This window comes from Dermacentor albipictus, chromosome 3 (genome assembly GCF_038994185.2).
Source record: "Dermacentor albipictus isolate Rhodes 1998 colony chromosome 3, USDA_Dalb.pri_finalv2, whole genome shotgun sequence".
Lineage (NCBI taxonomy): Eukaryota > Metazoa > Arthropoda > Arachnida > Ixodida > Ixodidae > Dermacentor > Dermacentor albipictus.
In genome coordinates, this window is record NC_091823.1 from 167,418,402 (window position 1) to 167,435,566 (window position 17,165).

The 17,165-nt window shown below is 46.5% G+C and overlaps 1 protein-coding gene across 5 annotated transcripts in view; it reads left to right on the forward strand.

Moving 5' to 3' along the window:
* Positions 1-17,165, forward strand: part of LOC135896302 (probable splicing factor, arginine/serine-rich 3) — a 36,681-nt gene that overhangs the window by 550 nt on the left and 18,966 nt on the right. For 3 of the 5 annotated variants that reach the window (XM_065424661.2, XM_065424660.2, XM_065424664.2), the window contains exons 2-5: positions 2,574-2,626; positions 7,847-7,942; positions 13,297-13,326; positions 14,194-14,324. In XM_065424661.2, the coding sequence (XP_065280733.1) occupies positions 2,574-2,626; positions 7,847-7,942; positions 13,297-13,326; positions 14,194-14,324 (310 nt within the window). Of the gene's footprint in view, positions 1-2,573; positions 2,627-5,711; positions 6,054-7,802; positions 7,943-13,296; positions 13,327-14,193; positions 14,325-17,165 lie in introns of all 5 variants that reach the window. The other 2 variants (XM_065424663.2, XM_065424662.2) reach the window with 2 other exon arrangements.

Here is a 17,165-nt window from a genome sequence, read left to right on the forward strand (position 1 = left end):
TCGCATAGCGCATTGAGCGCGTCGGCATCGAGTTGTAAGGTTTCTTGCCCGTCGCTGATTATCTTGAGGCCTGGTTCTGTAGTGTTCCAAGAACCATCTGCACACAGCGCAGATGTTTGCGCTATGCCCTTTAATTGACTAGCGGACATTTCGCCGCGCGAATTGATGTGCGACGTGTACATGATCAAAGCCGGTGCTCATATTGTACGACGAGCCTTCGCTATGTGTCTCATGCGTTCGATGTTGTTGCCGGGCGCCCACACAGTGTTCGATGCGGGCTCCGGTAGGATTTTAACATATTAACGCGATAGAGTTTAGGGCCCCGTGTAGCGAAAAATCATCCCGAACCACAACCACGAAGGCCCTCCGCGTGGCGCAGAGGCGTTACTGTATTGAATTTCTCAAAGTAAAATGCGTCAGAAAAATGGTTAAGTACGACCTGAACACTACCGAGACATGATGGGGTCGCAGTTTAATTTGAATATACCAGAAAACGTGGTTCTGTTACGCAGAAACTCGGACACGAACCCCTCTTCCTACGTTTCTGTCTTTCATAGAGCGGCGCGACCCGTTCGATTCCTTGCAACAAAGCTGTTCATCGCGCTCGCCTCCGCGCAACCGCAAGAAAGCTGCCGGGAAGCGTGACAAGCAGCCAGATATTCGAAGGCTATCGCATCCCACTCCTAAATTCGGAGCTTAAGCGACCTCCAAATTTTTCCGATGGTGTTTACAATCCGCGCAGCCTTGGCAATCTGACCGAGCATTAAGCAGGCGAGGACTTGAGGCACTTCCTTACCATTCGTGTTTACCCACGCGTAGAATACTTGTTCATCTAGTTGGTCCTCTACAGGTCAGGCCATTCAAAAATTGTAAAAAGAGGAATAATGACTAGCATAGGTTCCGCATTTAAAAAAAAAAATCGTGTCAACAAATGATGAAAACGAGCTTTCTCAACCAGATCGGCAAGCTTGAACAATCAGGCTATCCTCAGTCTGTCATTAAATCAGTGTGCGACCTTAAAAGAAATAAAAACGAAATGGATAACCCGGCAAGATTGTCGTAAAAATAATAAAATAGCACATCTAGCCGCCCATCGTAGGGATTGCAGCTCTTACCCTGCTTTCAAAGATACTCAGATTACATCTCCAAAAGCACTTGCCAGCTGACCCGTGAAATGGCACAGGCCTTCCACATAAAAAACAGAGATCACTGCATCAGCCACCCCTCGGTCTTGCTACATAAGGAATTCAAGCTGCGTCAATAAGACCAATTGTGTCTGATTGTTTATTATGATTGCCGAATTGAAACATGTACACGGCGGAGGGGATTTTACAGAGCCATTGTTTAGTTCTGTTAAGCATGGCGTATGTAAATTACTTTTCTTCTATTCGAAGATAGAAGTAGCAAGCTCCTAATGGATAAAGTGCAACCACACCTTCAAAGATGTAACACTTGAATAATTCTGCAACTGTGGGTCTGTGTGACCACCTGTGTTTGCGGAAGATGCTGCATGATCAATGTACTTACTGTAGTGTTATTTAGTGTTACTTACGTAGTGTTATGTAGCAGAAGGCCACGTTCGAAGCATGAGATTGCCTTGTTTTCAGCAAAGGGTTAGTTAATACACTAAATCAGCTTAAACTGTATACTAGGTGGCAGCGACATCATGAATTTAAACGGCATCTAATTCAGTCTATTTGTTGACAATAAAATGCTGCATTGCATCCCAAAGGAACCAGATGTGCAATATTACTCGAGACTGCTTCCTACGTCGAAATCGAAGTATTTAGAAATTTGCGACGTCACTTACCAGCGTTAAGGTCCTAGTACAAAATTCAGGGAAACGAAATTCAGTCGTTTCCAGAGGTAATAGTCGCTCTTTTGCATTTAAATAAATGTGGAAAGGAATGCTTCGCCAGCATAAGATTTAGTGTTGCTCTTTGGTTACCGTGATGGAAGAGCATACTGGGGCCATATTGGAATTTAGTGTCCGGTATTCCTGTAAAACAAATGGGTTGGCACAGATGTAAATGTGAGCGGCCGGGATTGATGGCGCAGTGCACAACCAAAACGGAGATGTATCGCAGTTACTGAGTGCATTCTACTTTGCTGCTAGTGTACATTTTCGGTTGCGGCATAGTTGCAAACATGTCGGCTTTTAAAATTTTTTTCGATACATACTCGGAAAACGTGGAAATACGTCTATAAAGCATTGTGGTTAGATGAAGAATCATAAGATGCCACTGCTAGCATCCACTAGCCCGGTATTACGCAAGCACCATTATTATGCAAGCACACAGGACCTGCTAAAGCTTTTTAATTGATTACTTTTGTTTACTCTTGCGAGAGTTCATCTGCCTAGTGCCAGGCAGACTAGCAACTAAGAGCGACAGCATTCATGGCTCACTGCTGGGAGTTCTCTTTCCCGTAGATGCCCACACGCTTAGTGCTGGTAGTACAGAATCTTGCTAAAGTGAAGGTATCCCCAAAAGCTGGTGTTACAGGCTACCGTCCCAGCACTGCAATGCTTTTGCCCTGTGGTGTTGACACCACTGCTTGTGATCTTGTTTCAGGCACAGGCATGGCGTATGCCTTTGTGGATTACGAGGACCACCGAGACGCGGAGGTAAGTGGTGCCCTCCGCTCTTGTGCTGTCGTGAGGTTTGGGGAGTCTTTCAATAAGAGCGGGACAGCCTTGAGGGGCCGCTGTGCCGGCACAGACGATGAGCACAGGGAGGACACATCCGGCTTTCTGGGTGCTGTGTGCGACTTCACCTGGGTGCACACACCCAAGTTGCTACTGTTTGTGTGAGATTGGAAAGGGGGGGGGGGGGGCACATTCTCAGATTTAAAGAGGCTTCTCCAGAAGAAATTGGAATGGTGCTCTTCGGGCTGCTAGTGGTTCACTGGCAATGTCCCATAATGGGAGAATTGCTCCAGTGTAGCACAACTTGGTCCCATACTTGCAAATATACTTCAGTTCAGCTTACTATCCTCGAATTTGCCTAGCGAAAGCTTGCACTGTTTCTTTTAAAGTCTGCTTTTTAACCAGTGATGCATGCTGGTGACTCCTCCAATGAACAGTTTAAAAGAGGCCCCTTTACATGGGGGTGAAATTGCCTGACCGTAAAATGATAGCTGAAGAATTGCCAAAAGTAGCACCAGATGAAGAGCAGCTGCTTCACTGAATCCAGGGGTCTAGCAGTGTGCTACAGCTATCTGGAAATGCCCGTCAATTATCCATTCAGTGGATGATAAATAGCCAAGAATGTTTTACCTTTAAGCATTGCTTGCTGTCTGGCCAGAGCTAGCAGCATGATTTAGCCTATTTCATTACTTTTGGAGAAGTCTGTTAACTTGTACAAGTTACATTACTGGCCATTGTGCTTTATTGTAGTGTGTGCTGCCCAAGCCATGGAAAGTACAAGATGCGTACAATATATATTTTTTCCTGCGGCACCCTTAAATGTAGCTGCTGTGCTTAATGGAAGATCTCAATGTAAAGATTCTGATGTGTTCAGATTTCAGGGGAGCGGTAAAGAACCTTGGGGGGACAGTATAGTTCTCCTTCTGATGCCTTGTAGCCTACAAAGCAGTTACACACATAAGCAATATAAATTCCTGTTTGGGAGTTCTTACATTTGAAGTTCAAGGCCATGCGTTTGTTATACAGTATGGAGCAGCTCGGTGTTAAGAGGGGATTTTTTTTTATATATATCTTGCGACTTAAAGGGACGTTGAAGGCTCACTAAGTAGACGTGGACTGTTTTAATACCATTCCAGAAACCTCGCAACATTTGTTCGTTTACAAGAAAATTGCGTCTGAAGGGTCCGAATACCTTTCTTGAAATTCAAAACTCCCTCCACTCAAATGAGGAAGTGGTGACGTGGCATACGTCATTACCACCCTTTTTCTGTCGTCAGTGAGTAAAACGGCAGCCGAAAGACTGCAGTACCGAGCCAAGACAGAGCGGCGGATTCGTTGCTGCAGCTGCTTTTTGGTCAAGTGGCGTAGACCGTTTGGGCATCCCGCAACATCACAAAGAAGTTGAATTCCCTGCTACTTGCAGTTTGTGTGAGTTTTGCGAGCTAGCACAACCAGTGCGGCACTACACAATAATGATGCTGAAATGCGAAAGCATGGGCGTCGCGGACTCTAGCGAAAATGAAACCTTTCAACTGCTTGCGTCGTCATAAAGGGTAATTTCAATTAGTTCTAATAGAACTGGACAAGTAGCATTTCGTTTCGCCTTTAATACAAGGATGCTTTTTGCAACGAGTGGTTGGGTACTAGAGACGGAATTTAACTGAGGAGTGCTTTCATCATGAGGCAAGTACTTGAATTTCCCCGGAATCTCTAATCATGTCCTGCATTTACCTCAATGTCTTGATTATTAACTGTTCATGATAATATTGACGCCTTATAAACTCTCAAGCACTAATCTATCAGTTTAGCTTGACTTAATATTTGCTTTTAGTGTCCTTTTAAAGGGGCCCTAACCAGCCGTATAGCGAATTTGGTTATACGCTGGAAGTTGTTACGTGCGCTCTTGGAAGTGTTATACCACAAGTTTTCAAATTGGTTCATTAATAGCAGATAGAACTACTTCAGTGCCGTGAACCCACGGTTTCAGGAGTTGAGCGTCACCGCGAACAAGGACACCCTCTTCACTTGCCCCGTCAGCAAAATTCCTTCCCTGCGTTGTCCCATACCGGAGCTGTAGGATCGCTTGACGTTTAACGTCATAGGCCCTACCTTTTTGTTTCTCCCCCCCCCCATTTTTTTTTCTCGCTTTTTTGCTGCACGGCGCACTTCCACTGACGGTCGCATGCGCGAGCTGTAGCGATTGTCTCGTTTTGCGTGCTGTGTACGGGTACACCTGACCAGCAGTAAAGGTCAGTGCTACACGAACACTGAGGCAGACACAAGCAATCGCAGAGCACGATTGCACACTGGAACGCAGTAGAAAAGGAGATAGTTTCGCTCTTAGCGTGCACGAGACCGCACAGGGGGGGGGACAAGCAGATGAAACGGAAGTACATCAATCTTGCTGCGCTACAAAGTAAAACAACAGTGCAAAGATGTCTGGTTTGTGTTCTATTATTTCTATAAACTATTGAAGCAACAGATTACACATATAACAAATGTGGTATTGAATAATTCTCACTGTCAATACAATCAACGTCACAACACAGATGTACATAGGCGCACTTGCTGATGTAAGTCATCCCTCCCCCTTGGAGAGCGGCGCCCACAAGAAGGTAAAGCTGCATTTAGTGTGACATTTCAGCTCTTTCCGTGGCGCATAGCTACGTAATTCTCAGCAGACACAATTGTGAGCGCACATTGTATGCACTGTGCTTGTCAGCTCAAAATAGCCAGACCTGGTGAAGGGCCCTTTAAGATTGGGACTCAGTCCAGTCCAGCAGAGAAAGAAATATAATTTCTTGCTCGCTAGGTAACTACATAAAATAAGTCGCAACCTTTCAAACAAGCTGGCTAGTCTTGGCCCTCATTTTTGTGTTTCAAGTCTAAAGCTGGGCCTACCACCTTGGCAGCAGCGCACACTGCAATAAAACACACACCCCCGATGATGGTAGGGGAGGGGGGAGGCGGAATAAAAGCTTGGTCCACTGTTGGTCGTACGGGAGAAAGCACTCTCATGTGGGTCTGTGCTAGTGTGCCTTCTCCAGCCGCTGGCTCATTCCAGTGGACAGACCGCCCGACCGGCTCTGACACAGAGGGGGGCTCTGGCCTACCGACCGACGTGAGAGCCACGCCGACTGACCGAGCGCTACCGACACTGGGCAGCCGGCGGCGGCCATGATGATGATGAGAGAGAGTGTTGCCTTTGTGTGCGGACACGACTCGACTGCCCTTCCTCCTCGCGCGCTTGCCTACCTCGTGACGTTCACATGACGAGAGCCGCACCCATTGCTTGCAAAGAAAAAGAGAGAAATGAGCGATTAAGCAGCCGCCGTGTGCGTGTGTATGGTGCCAAATCCGTCCCCTCGGCAACCGGCAGCGACTGGCGTCCCTTCGGCCCCTCCCCGTATGTTTTTGTTCTTTAGTGGCCCGCCTACTCTGCTCCAGCTGCCATTGAAGTTGCCATTCCTGCATTGCCTGCTCTGCTTCTTGTTGCATGAGCTCTGGGTGTTGGTCTGCTTCCTCCTTTGTCTCCCCTCAAGTTGTGCTGTTGTCTCTTGTGCGAATTTCTATTCCTCTGCACCTGTCATTCTGCTTGGCAGAAGCTGCATATTAAAAAAAAAACATTGCTTGCTACAGCAAGGTATACATCATCCATATTTTGAGTGCATAGGCTGCATAGATAAAGCTTTGTTCTGATTTGACAGTACTTTGTTGGTTAGACGGCTAGGGCTCGTTTTATTGGTGTCCCTTTCTATTCAGCATCTTTAATTATGTTAAACTTGTGTTGGTGTAACAACTTGAAGGATCACTAGAAGATGGTTACTTGGAAGCAATCGAAAGTATTCAAACAAGACACGTTACCGAAGCCAGTGCTTCGATAGCGGTACTCTAAAATTGGGTCTGGAGACGTTTCTTGTTTGACCACTGTCGATCAGCTGCTGGTGCAGTAGTACAGCTGGCAGCGATAGTAGAGGAGTGAGCACATGTCAAGTAATGTGCACATGTGACGATGGCACTTACTATTGCCGTCATCATCGTTATGCGCACAAACATGGAACGCAATGCCAGAATTGTGCTTGCAAATATTCCACTGATGTGTCTGTCAATGGTAACTCTTCTTATGCAGCATTCAGGCATGCATGCTGTCTACAGTGCCTGTCATGAAGTGATCCTCAAAATGAAATCATTTCCCTTTCACCATACCCAGCACCTTTCTTCCGACTGGCATTTTCCTGATCAGCTGACTAGCTTACCATCCCACTTGAGATGTATTTCCCCCATCTGGTGAATTTTCCTCGATCTCGCTTTATCATGGATGCATAGGGTTAATTCTGCTTGGGTTTGTCGCCGACTTCGCACCATACACCATTAACTCAGCTATTCGGGAAGTCATTCCTTTCCATTCAGCATTATTATTGTTCATTTATGACAGTTTTCTGCCTTATACACTTTCGAAGTTAGCTAAGCATATTTAAGCCAGCCATAATCACATAAGGTTGAAAACGACTGAAAATGACACCACTAGCTCTTGTCTTGACATGGCATGGCTTGAGCTACAGTCGAACCATTGGGCTTAAATGTGCACGTAAGTTGTGCTTGCATCGGGTTAGTTCTGGCACTTTTATGTGCATTATGTTCGTACATTGTCCAGGACCAGGTGAACACTTAGTACTGCTGATGGCAAATGTCAAGATGTATGGCTGTGTGCTTTGAAGAGTTAAGCTCCTCACATGGTGTGCAAAATAAGTCGGAACAGAAAACCCTGCAATCATTGCACCTGCCTGTTACGAGTCCTTGGTCTTTAGACAGAAATGCAAATGTCAAGTAGGAAATATAGAGGAATTTCATGCATTCGACATAGAGCTCGAAATGAAAAAGCAGGACGGCGGTGCAGATACTGTTGATAAAAGGTGTTGAATGTTCTCTTGTTGTACGTTGTGCTTGCACGCCCTGCTGCAGCTGCTTGCAAAGGAGAGGCTGTGGCATGTTCACCCAAGCATTTGGCATGCAACATGCGTGTATGTGCGTGTGACATTTCCACGGGGTCTTTTCGGTGGCAGCCGGGAGCAGAGTGGGCGTGATGGGGGAGGGGGCAAGCACTGCCCAGCAGCGATGATGACTGGGCCCCTCTTCTACGGTGTGTGTGTGATAGAGGCGAGTGGCGCTGACCGAAAGGGCGCGCTGGGCCCACCGCAGGACGCAGTCAAGTACGAGAACGGCCGGGAGATCCGGGGCCAGAGCGTGGTGGTGGAGTGGGCCCGTGGGCCCTCCTTCCGGCCATCAGCTGGCAAGGTGAGGGGGCCGCTGGCGCCCACTTTTGTCTTTTCATACTCGCTTGCCTTTTTCAGTCATGGCAGAGCCACTTCTTGACTTAGTTTATCAAGAAATGAAAAATCATGGTACTAAAAAGAAATTTGCAAAGTGCACGAAGGTGTTGTTTTCGGTCTTTCACTCTCAAGGATACAATCACTTGGCGAGGTTTTGCAAGCCCAGCAACGGGTGTGTAAGTGCAGTAGGTGACAGCATTGCTGGCCCAGTGCCAACGACGCTGCCTTCGCACAATGCCAGGGATGTTATGGCCGCAGTCCAGTCACCAACGTATACTGCACTAGTCATGTAAATTGTGGATTAGATTATAGGCTGCCACATTTTGATACTGCTTCTTGGTGCAAAGAATCCCAGATGGCCAAACCTAATCTGGAGACCTCCACAACTGTCTTGCAACCGGCTGTGAGGTTTCACTCTACAATTTTCTAGTAATGTGAAATCTTGTCAAAGTTATTGTATCCTCAAAAGCGAATGACTGAATACTTCTCCAGGGTGAGCACTTCTTTTCCAATCCTTGTTCTGTCTTAACTCTTGATGTTTTTATACAATCACTTGTTTATGCATTGAGCTTTTTGTTCATTTTCTAAACTATACTTTACGTTTGGTAATGGGTCCTTAAAGCTTTACTCGCATAAAAATGGCATTTCTGCAGTTTTTTAAGCTCGTGGTATAATCGCATACAATGCTTAAGGTACTGTATTTGCACGTAAATCATGTGACCACGAATAAATGCGATCTCGTACAGTTGCGATCTAAAAAAAGTTTTTTGCATAATAACTCCAAGTAACGCGTACAGGGCTGTATTCATTGTTATTGCAAACTGCCATCACAAAATAAAATAAAAAGTCACCGTCAGCAAAAAACTCTGCGTCCTCCGTGACACCGCCCACCAAGGTTATTTGATAAGCAGCACTTCAGAAGTGCCTGTGACACAATCGAACAGGGCAAGACCTTTTATGGATTGCGCTGCGATTCACCACACAACTTAAGTCGGCTCACTTTACGCACCTGCACAACAGCACTAATAATCTTGCTCAAGGCACCAACAGCATTCTAAATAAGAAGACTGTGCAAAATGCATGGTTGCAACTCCCAGCTTGCTGCTCTTGTGCTGTGCGAAGTGTGACAGAGATGATGCATGGCGAGCAGAGCCGGGCTTAGCCACGGCGGCACAATCTGGCGCATGTGTAGGGCCATCGGCAGCATGCGCAGGAGGGCTCTGCATTCGGTAGCAATCACGCTGTTTCTTAGTGGCTTATTTGGCTCGGTGCAGTTTGAAGTGCTGGGAAAAATAAATGGGGAGCCATTACATTCATGTCACGATCCCGAATGTAACGTCGCCTTCTGAGGCCAGAAATTTTGGAAGTAACTCCCAAAGTATTCGTGCAACTGCAGTAACTGGCTAAGCTTAGTAAAGATTTGTTTGTACATCTGGCCCCCAAGCCCAATAGGCCAGTTGAGCCAGTTTATCCTGTATGCTTTTTTGTGGTGTTCGATGGTCAGAGGTTATCAAATGTAGTTAGTTCACTGGTTACGATGGTGTCTTGACAGCCTGTTTAGGAACAATTATATTGTTCTGAACATATTTGGGAACAACTCCTTATTGTGCCCAAGAACTGCTACAAACTCTGCTGTAGGCTCACACAGCATCTAGTGTGCACTACATACCTACCAACTTTCCTGAACTTTTGTGAAAAGTTCAGGAAAGTTTACCAGTTTTTGCCAGTTTACGAATTTGGGTTTGTTCTGCAATTTTACGACTTCTGTTGCATCATGGTTTACGAAAAGTAAGTTCCATTTTTAAAAAATTGCAAAGCAAATGTGCATACAAAAATTGAATTGTCATGGTAGCTGCTCCACCTTCTTGCACAGTGCAAGTAGCCATAGCTTATACAGTTGAACCTGGTTATATGGAACTTGCAAAAAAATGCCTATAAGTTGATATAAGCCTGCTCAAGAATTGGATGTCATAAGAGCATGTACCATTTATAAAAGCACTTGATTGATGAAACTAGCTTAGTTTTGCATGAAGTTGTCCTGTATCTTCCGCTTCGGTAATTTCGCTGCCTGCGACAGCACGCACTTCTCCACATTGTCTTACGAGTTGGAGCAGCTGAAGCCGCAACCTTCCACAATCGCGCAGAAGCACCATACTGTGATTGTGTCAATCGCCTCGTAGGATTTGGGCAAAAGATTGTCATTGCTTTCTTCATTATGCCCGCTTCCACTTGTGTTCGGTACGATGTTGGCATTGTAGTCTTCGTCTTCGGGCTCTCCCGTCGTCGCGACACCACCGTCCGCACTCCGAAACTCATCGACCATTAATCCGTCAACAGCTTCTGGAAATTGTGACAGCTCGCTCCATAATTCGGCGACACCAGCAATGGCTTCGTCGCACTCGAGCATTTTCAGTCATCAGAGGGCACGCGGAAACTGGCACATCTGAAGCAGTTTCGGATTAACCACTTGTACATGGCCGCCTCGACATCACGGCCGTGCGTGTGCGTCGTACACCACGGGCACCAGGTTGTTTGTCCGCTTTAGTCCTAATTTCTCGCTTATTCTTCAAGATGGTACTGCGATTGCAGTTCGGAATTTTGTACACTGTGGTGATATCCAATTTCTTACTACGTTCGACTCAATTTACGATTTCGAGCTTCATGACGAAAGGCAAATTCACTGCGCTTCGCGCTAGCCATCACGCCAACACTGCAGGAGAAGGCGCATAAAGCGGAAACACAACTAGAAAAGCAGTGAGGTAACTCGGGCTTGCGTCATCTTGCACGACGAAGGCACAAGAGTCTCTGATTGGCTGTCTGAGCAAGCGCTGCGGGCGGACCAGGATCATATTTTGCAGGCAGGTGTTGCCAACTCATGACTAGGCGCAGCTACGGAAGGGAGAGCGGGTTGGCGAAGCCGCACTGCCGGGCAAAACCACTTTTGGGATGTGTCGGTAGGTTTCCCCACTGCCGTGAGGGAAAGCCAGCTTCTGGCGGCAGCTTGGCGCCGCTTGACGTTCTATATATCCGGAGTCGCTGCTATTTTTGCTTAACATAAGCATAACTTTTGCTATATATACTCATTGTAACCCTACAGTGTTCAGAAATTCTTTGAAGACAGGATAATTCGATGTAAACGCGTTCCATATAGCAGAGTTCAACTGTACATAGTAACATGCCATAGTGGTTATGGCTTCGGTCTGCTAAGCACGAGGTCGTGGGTTTGATGCCCGGCCTCGGCAGCTGCATTTCAATGGGGGCAGACTGCAAGAGCACTCATGTACCGTGCATTGCATGCACATTAAAGAATCTCGGATGCTTAAAATCTGAACTCCCTCACTATGGCATGCCTCATAATGTGATAAGGATTTTTGCATGTAAAACCCAAGAACGCTTGTATAAACCTGCAACGTCAGTCACTGAAGAAGTCATTGTGACCTGAAAACAATCTGTTTTTTGGCAGTCTTTGCTGTTATAAAGTTTGCGCTGTTGTGTATTGTCTCTAAGGGTAAATTATTGTTAATAAAGTGGGTGTGTATCCCTCAAACATTTTCATTACGCATGCTGCGTCAAAATGTGCTGCTTGTCACAGGTTTCTTTGATGATAGGGTTGAGCAGTAATACCATCATTTAGGAGTTTCTTTGTGTTCCTTGCTGCATGATGTGCACCTGAATGCAAAGGTTGCTATCATTTTACAGTTGTGTACGCTGCTTATTCTCAGCACAGAAACGTAAACCATGGTAAATGTAGAATTGTGGTTGTAAAATCTAAATTGGTTTAAGTAAAGTGAAGGAAATGCTTTTTCAGAAGCAGTGAATCGGTAAATATGTTGATGTCAGTGACAGACAAGAACACAATGCAGCATTCGAATCTGATTGCATGACTTATTTAAACAAGTCTGTATTACCTTGGCACAATGTGCAGCAATGTGCAGTGCTTCAATGCCATTACCGCACCTGACTAGGAATGCGTGCTCCTGTGTTGTGGCATATGAAACGTTGCCTTGTGTGTCAGTTTTATGTGCGTGTCATTTCAATTGCATTTACTTTCCCAGAAAGCTCCCCGGAAGGGATTATTGGTAAAAAGTGGAATCAACAGCCTGGCGAGACCCATGATCCCCCTAGGCAGTGATCAGTTTTTCTTTTTTCCTCCAAATTTTGTAGCAGTCAGTGGTGTTTTTGTTGAGTGAATGCCAAGTTTATGCAGTGAATGTAATCTTATTGACAACAGGCCAATGTCTTCGTCAAAATGTTTACATAGGTTTAGATATAACATAGCATGTCTTGCACCCAGACCTGTTACTGTTCAGTAGAAGCAGTTGCCAAAAGCAACACCCATTTAGAAGGTAGTGAAAAGTGGGACGGCAACACACAAGAAAGGAAGCGGGAGGAGTAAGCGCTTGTCCTGGCCATCTCCGTGTCGCCACCCGCTTTGTGCCAACATCATAATGAACTTGAACCAACTTGCCCAATTTCACACCCTATTGCATTTAGGAGTGCAGGTGGGATTTTGTGCAGCTGCTGAACAGAAGCACATCTATTGGAGAACGAAGTGTTGCAAAATACATTCAACAATGCTGTCAAACCTGCTGCATCTAGCTTTGAAACATGTAGGCATGTGAGAAACGGCTGAGCGTTACTGATCCTCTTATTTTTAGGAAATGTTAGCCTCAGTGAAGATGTTTGTTGGGAAGTTAAGCATGTATTGGTTATATTGGAGTTTTAGCTTGCCCAGAAAACAAATAACCCTTTATGAAATACCGGCGTACTGGACACTTTACGCAAGCGCTGGTGGCACCATCTTGTGGTGTGTTCATTAACCAGGAAGAAACAAAGCTATTCTTGCAGTGATCTACCATAGTCTGTTTTGACTGATGAACTCGTGTCCGTAGCAAAGTAGTCGTTAATGTCCAGTCATTTATTTTTATTCGACAAGGTCACTCGCATACCACAGAAAGCCCCTCAAATATGTAACTGGACAAAGCAACACAAGGTGTCACTGCCCGAGTTTCTACCAGCGCCCACGGCTCCAGTAACGCATTATTTCATAAAGGATTCTATGTTTGTGGGTAAGCTAAAATGTTCTAATAAATGCACTATGGCTATGCTTGTGTTTATACAGTGCAGTTAAGTAGGCTGTGCTCACTGGCACCCGTTTGTCGATCACTACCATTGAGCATGTTAACAGAGTATGAGCAATGCAAAATTGCCATTAATTTTAATGTACTACTAACACACCACTATTGCTGCTGAGCCCATAATGTGGATTGCATCACATATTTTGGTTGCTGTTCCCTTTCTTTTCATGTGTGTTCGCAGCAAACTAGGCAGACACCAGACAGACCTCGGGTATGTTCCTTCTTAATTGCAAGTAAAGAGGTGATGGAGATGTCTTTGCGATGATCATGTTGAAATTCGCTAAGTTAGCCACACAAATGCTGTTAACAGGAAAAGAAGCTATGAGAAAATTTGATCAACAAAATGTGTGCCTCCTTTAGAGGATTCCACCATTTTATACTGAACATACTTAGCTGCTTATCATGCAGCATGGTGCAGTAAAATATTTTGAACAGAATGTTTGAAGTCAGTGTTCTTTAAGAAAAGTGCAGGAAATGTCCAACATTGTCATGTTTACGACTATAAAGTCTGCCTTTGCATGTCCGTGCGCTGAGAGTTTCAGGCCCATCAACTTAGAACGACTGTAAAAAATCAGCAGTTACCAGTCTTTAGCCCCATTTATCGAATGTATTAAAAAAAATGCTTGAACTGCGGATGAGTTTAGTGTCTGTTTCACCAACAGCTGGACAGTGGGGCCTTTAGCAAAAGAATTCACATTTAATACTAGTTGCGAGAAATATGTTCTCAAATTCTGACAAAATGCATTGATGTTCCAGTTGATACTTCAGAGCACTGTGAAAAATGGAAGTGCTAGCTGGAATGTCAATGCATTTTGTCATGGAGCTTCAAGACTATTTCTCTAAACATTGGCTATGCACAGGATTTCTGCTAAATTGATATTACTCCATTGCTGCCAGGCTTCAATTCTACACTTGGGTCATTAGCTCTAAAGTGATTTGAAATATCAAGTAGTGTCCATATTGTGATATCTACCAAAGATGATCTTTAATAAGGTTGTTTCCAGACTTTTGAACAGTGTGGAAGTTGATGTGTGTTTGTAAGTGACTGGATCTTTCTGCCTCGTTGGAACGTGAATAGGACCGTATGGGCTATCAGAGCTTTGATGAGTGCTACCGCTGCCGTCGGACTGGCCACTGGGCCCGCGACTGCCCAGAGCTGGACCACGAGAGAGCCCGCTACTACGGAGGAGGAGGCGGAGGAGGAGGACGGTAAGACAGTGCTTTGAAGTGCATTTGAACCAAGGGTGGTGGTGGACATTTACCCCACCTTTCCACAAAATTCCATCAATCTGTACAACATGTGGAGCCAACAAGTAGGCATTGTGCGTTAGAGAGCAAATGCAGTTAGTCTTTACCGTCGAGCCCACTTAAAGCAATGTTAAATGACACTAAAATTCCATTGCTATAACCCGGTTTCAAGAAGAAAAAAAAATATTACCTAAGAGGGGATGGCAGAGTTGTAAGAAAACGAATGGCGGGGACATCAGTGCCCCTTTCCACCACTTTGCTCCATCCAGCTGCTGATAGTCTTTACTCTAACTCTGCTTCCTCCATGCTCTGATCGCGTGTAGCAAGCCGGGGCTGTCGGTGTTGAAGAATGGCACTGCTACAGTGGAATCTCGATGATACGAATCTCACGGAGTCACGAAAAATATTCGTATTAGCCGAAATTCGTATCATCGGAACAATTAAAACTAGCTAAATCAAAGAGTCGGAGGTGAACTCACTCAGACACACGTACGTAAAAAGGATTTATTTCTTGTAGAAAATTCTCTAATGTCCTCTGCCTCCTTTTCTTTGTCAGGTCAATTAGCAGACTTTGTTCAAATTCATAAAAACGCGTGCACGTGTCGTCGCTGGTTTCGTTCGCGCACGCCTCAGAACTTAGTGCGCATGCAGCGTTTCAGCCGCCGGTGGTGGGTCCTTCGCCGTCGCCCACGTCTAACACAAAGAACGCGGCCCGAAGCACCGCAGCCACTCCGTCCAATGGCACGCGGAAAATGAACAGCACAAAAGCAACACAAGTGCCACCGCTTCAAACTCTTCGTGCCCAGTCGAGGCCTCCGCGCTAAACTCCGCGCTGTCCGGCGCCGCGTCCGCGCCTCCGCACCAAAAGAGAGAGGGAGAAATCGCGTAACTGCGCGCTGTTCTCTTTCACTGCCATCGGTGAGGCTCATGCTCGCGGTCGCGTCCATCCGTGCGCTGGAATCGTGCCAACCGGTGCCAACTGTGGTCTCTCCTACGCGCAGCGGCGCAACCTCCTCCCCTCCTTAGCAACCGGCGCGCCGGTCAGGGGCGCAGCTGCGCATAGCAACCGTGACGTCACACAGTAGCGGTAGAACGGGCGCGCGCGCGTCGGCGGTGGCACCGCCGCTCCTTCGCCAGCCGTTTCGTTGCAGTCGAGGGAGAGGCCCGTGTTGCGCGCCATGCGGTTCGGGGAAGCGCCAGCGGACGCCGGATTCCCCCAACACCAAACGCCAGAAGAACAAGGAGCGAATGCGCATGCCACGAATGAACATGTCACCAGATGCGAAAGCAAGGGAGGCAGAAAAGCAACGCCAACAGCGACTGATTAGATTGCCGGGTACCAAAGGCAGGGAAGCAGAACGAAAGCGGCAGCAGCGACAGGCGATATCGCCGAACACCAAAGCGAATGAATTGGAGCGCAGACAGCAGCAGCGTCTGGCTTTCGCCAAGCACACTTTCAAATTTCCAATGTCTTCGGTAATTTTCGTATCAACCGACGCGGGTCGAAAATTGATTCGTAACAACCATTCTCTAACACGTTGCAAAGTAATGGGGCTCGGCCGGGACCACAGAAAAATTCGTATCATCCAGAAATTCGTATCAGCCGTGATCGTATCATCGAGATTCCACTGTATTACAATTGCAAAGAGGGGTCACAGACAGCAAGCGACATGTGAGCTCCGCCAGGGTATCAGTTTGGTGGCCTCAAGGGGCCCTTTAAAAAATGTGTGAAGGTTACTATGGCAGCTTGTCAGCATTTCGCCACGTACGTCTCTCTGGCTTGCAGAAGAAAACCCCCGTGTCTGTCAGCCTTGCTTGCTTTACGCAAAGCTTGCCAACTTGCTTCTCCAAGGCATCCAGGTGCTCGATGTGCTCTAGTGAAAGGTCCCTCGTGAAAACAGAAGTCTCAGAGGGACTGAATCATCTACAAGGCCTCTTGCGAGAGACGTTCCGATAACCTGCCCTACCGCGTCAACACTGTCGTCATCTGTATCCACTGCAAGCACATTCGCGACAATCGTCCCATCAGTTAGAAACAATTCGTTTGCAATCTATAGTACTGTGCTTTGTTTTCACCAGCAATGACGTGCATTGCCGACGATCAGCTAGCGGATCAGCCATCTTCTGTTTCAGCGGCAAGTCAAACGAGGTTGAGAAACCACATGACCTGGAAAGACTGACACAAAGACGAGCATGAGGGACCAGTGAGCAATCTAGAGGCAGCGCAGTTGGCACGATCCTGGGTTACGGAGGGTGACGTGACATAGAGCTCACTGTGCTGCCCTCCTTCCTGTACCTACCAAAAATAGGTACAAGCACACACCCGGCCTGGTGCTCGACCATTATGGGACCTCAACACTGAAAGGGGGGGCTGTCTGCGACCCGAAGGAGTCCCCACCTCAATAGGTGCATTTGGGCTGCCACATGGGAAATGGCCGCCGTGGGAGCGGTCCAAACATCACTTTTATTGTGTGCATGTGCTCACAAGAGTCATGACAGGAACTTGGGATGCAGGCTCATTCTCTAAGCGTTTCACCCCTAAGAAAAGTCAAGCCCAAGGCCGCTGTACGCTTGTGCCCATTTGAACCAGTGGAGTGCCCAGTGGTGGTGGTGTCGTCATACTTTCGTGACGAGAGTTGTCCATGTTAACCACTGTGCGGCCAGATATGTCCGAATTAACGAGTTTGATTGCATTACATAATGCATACGCCTGATGGGCAGGCAGACTTTTCTGAAATGGAAAGTGTCTCTCAGCTTGCAGAACTTCGGAGTTCATTCCTGCTCCCCGAAGGACAGATGTGG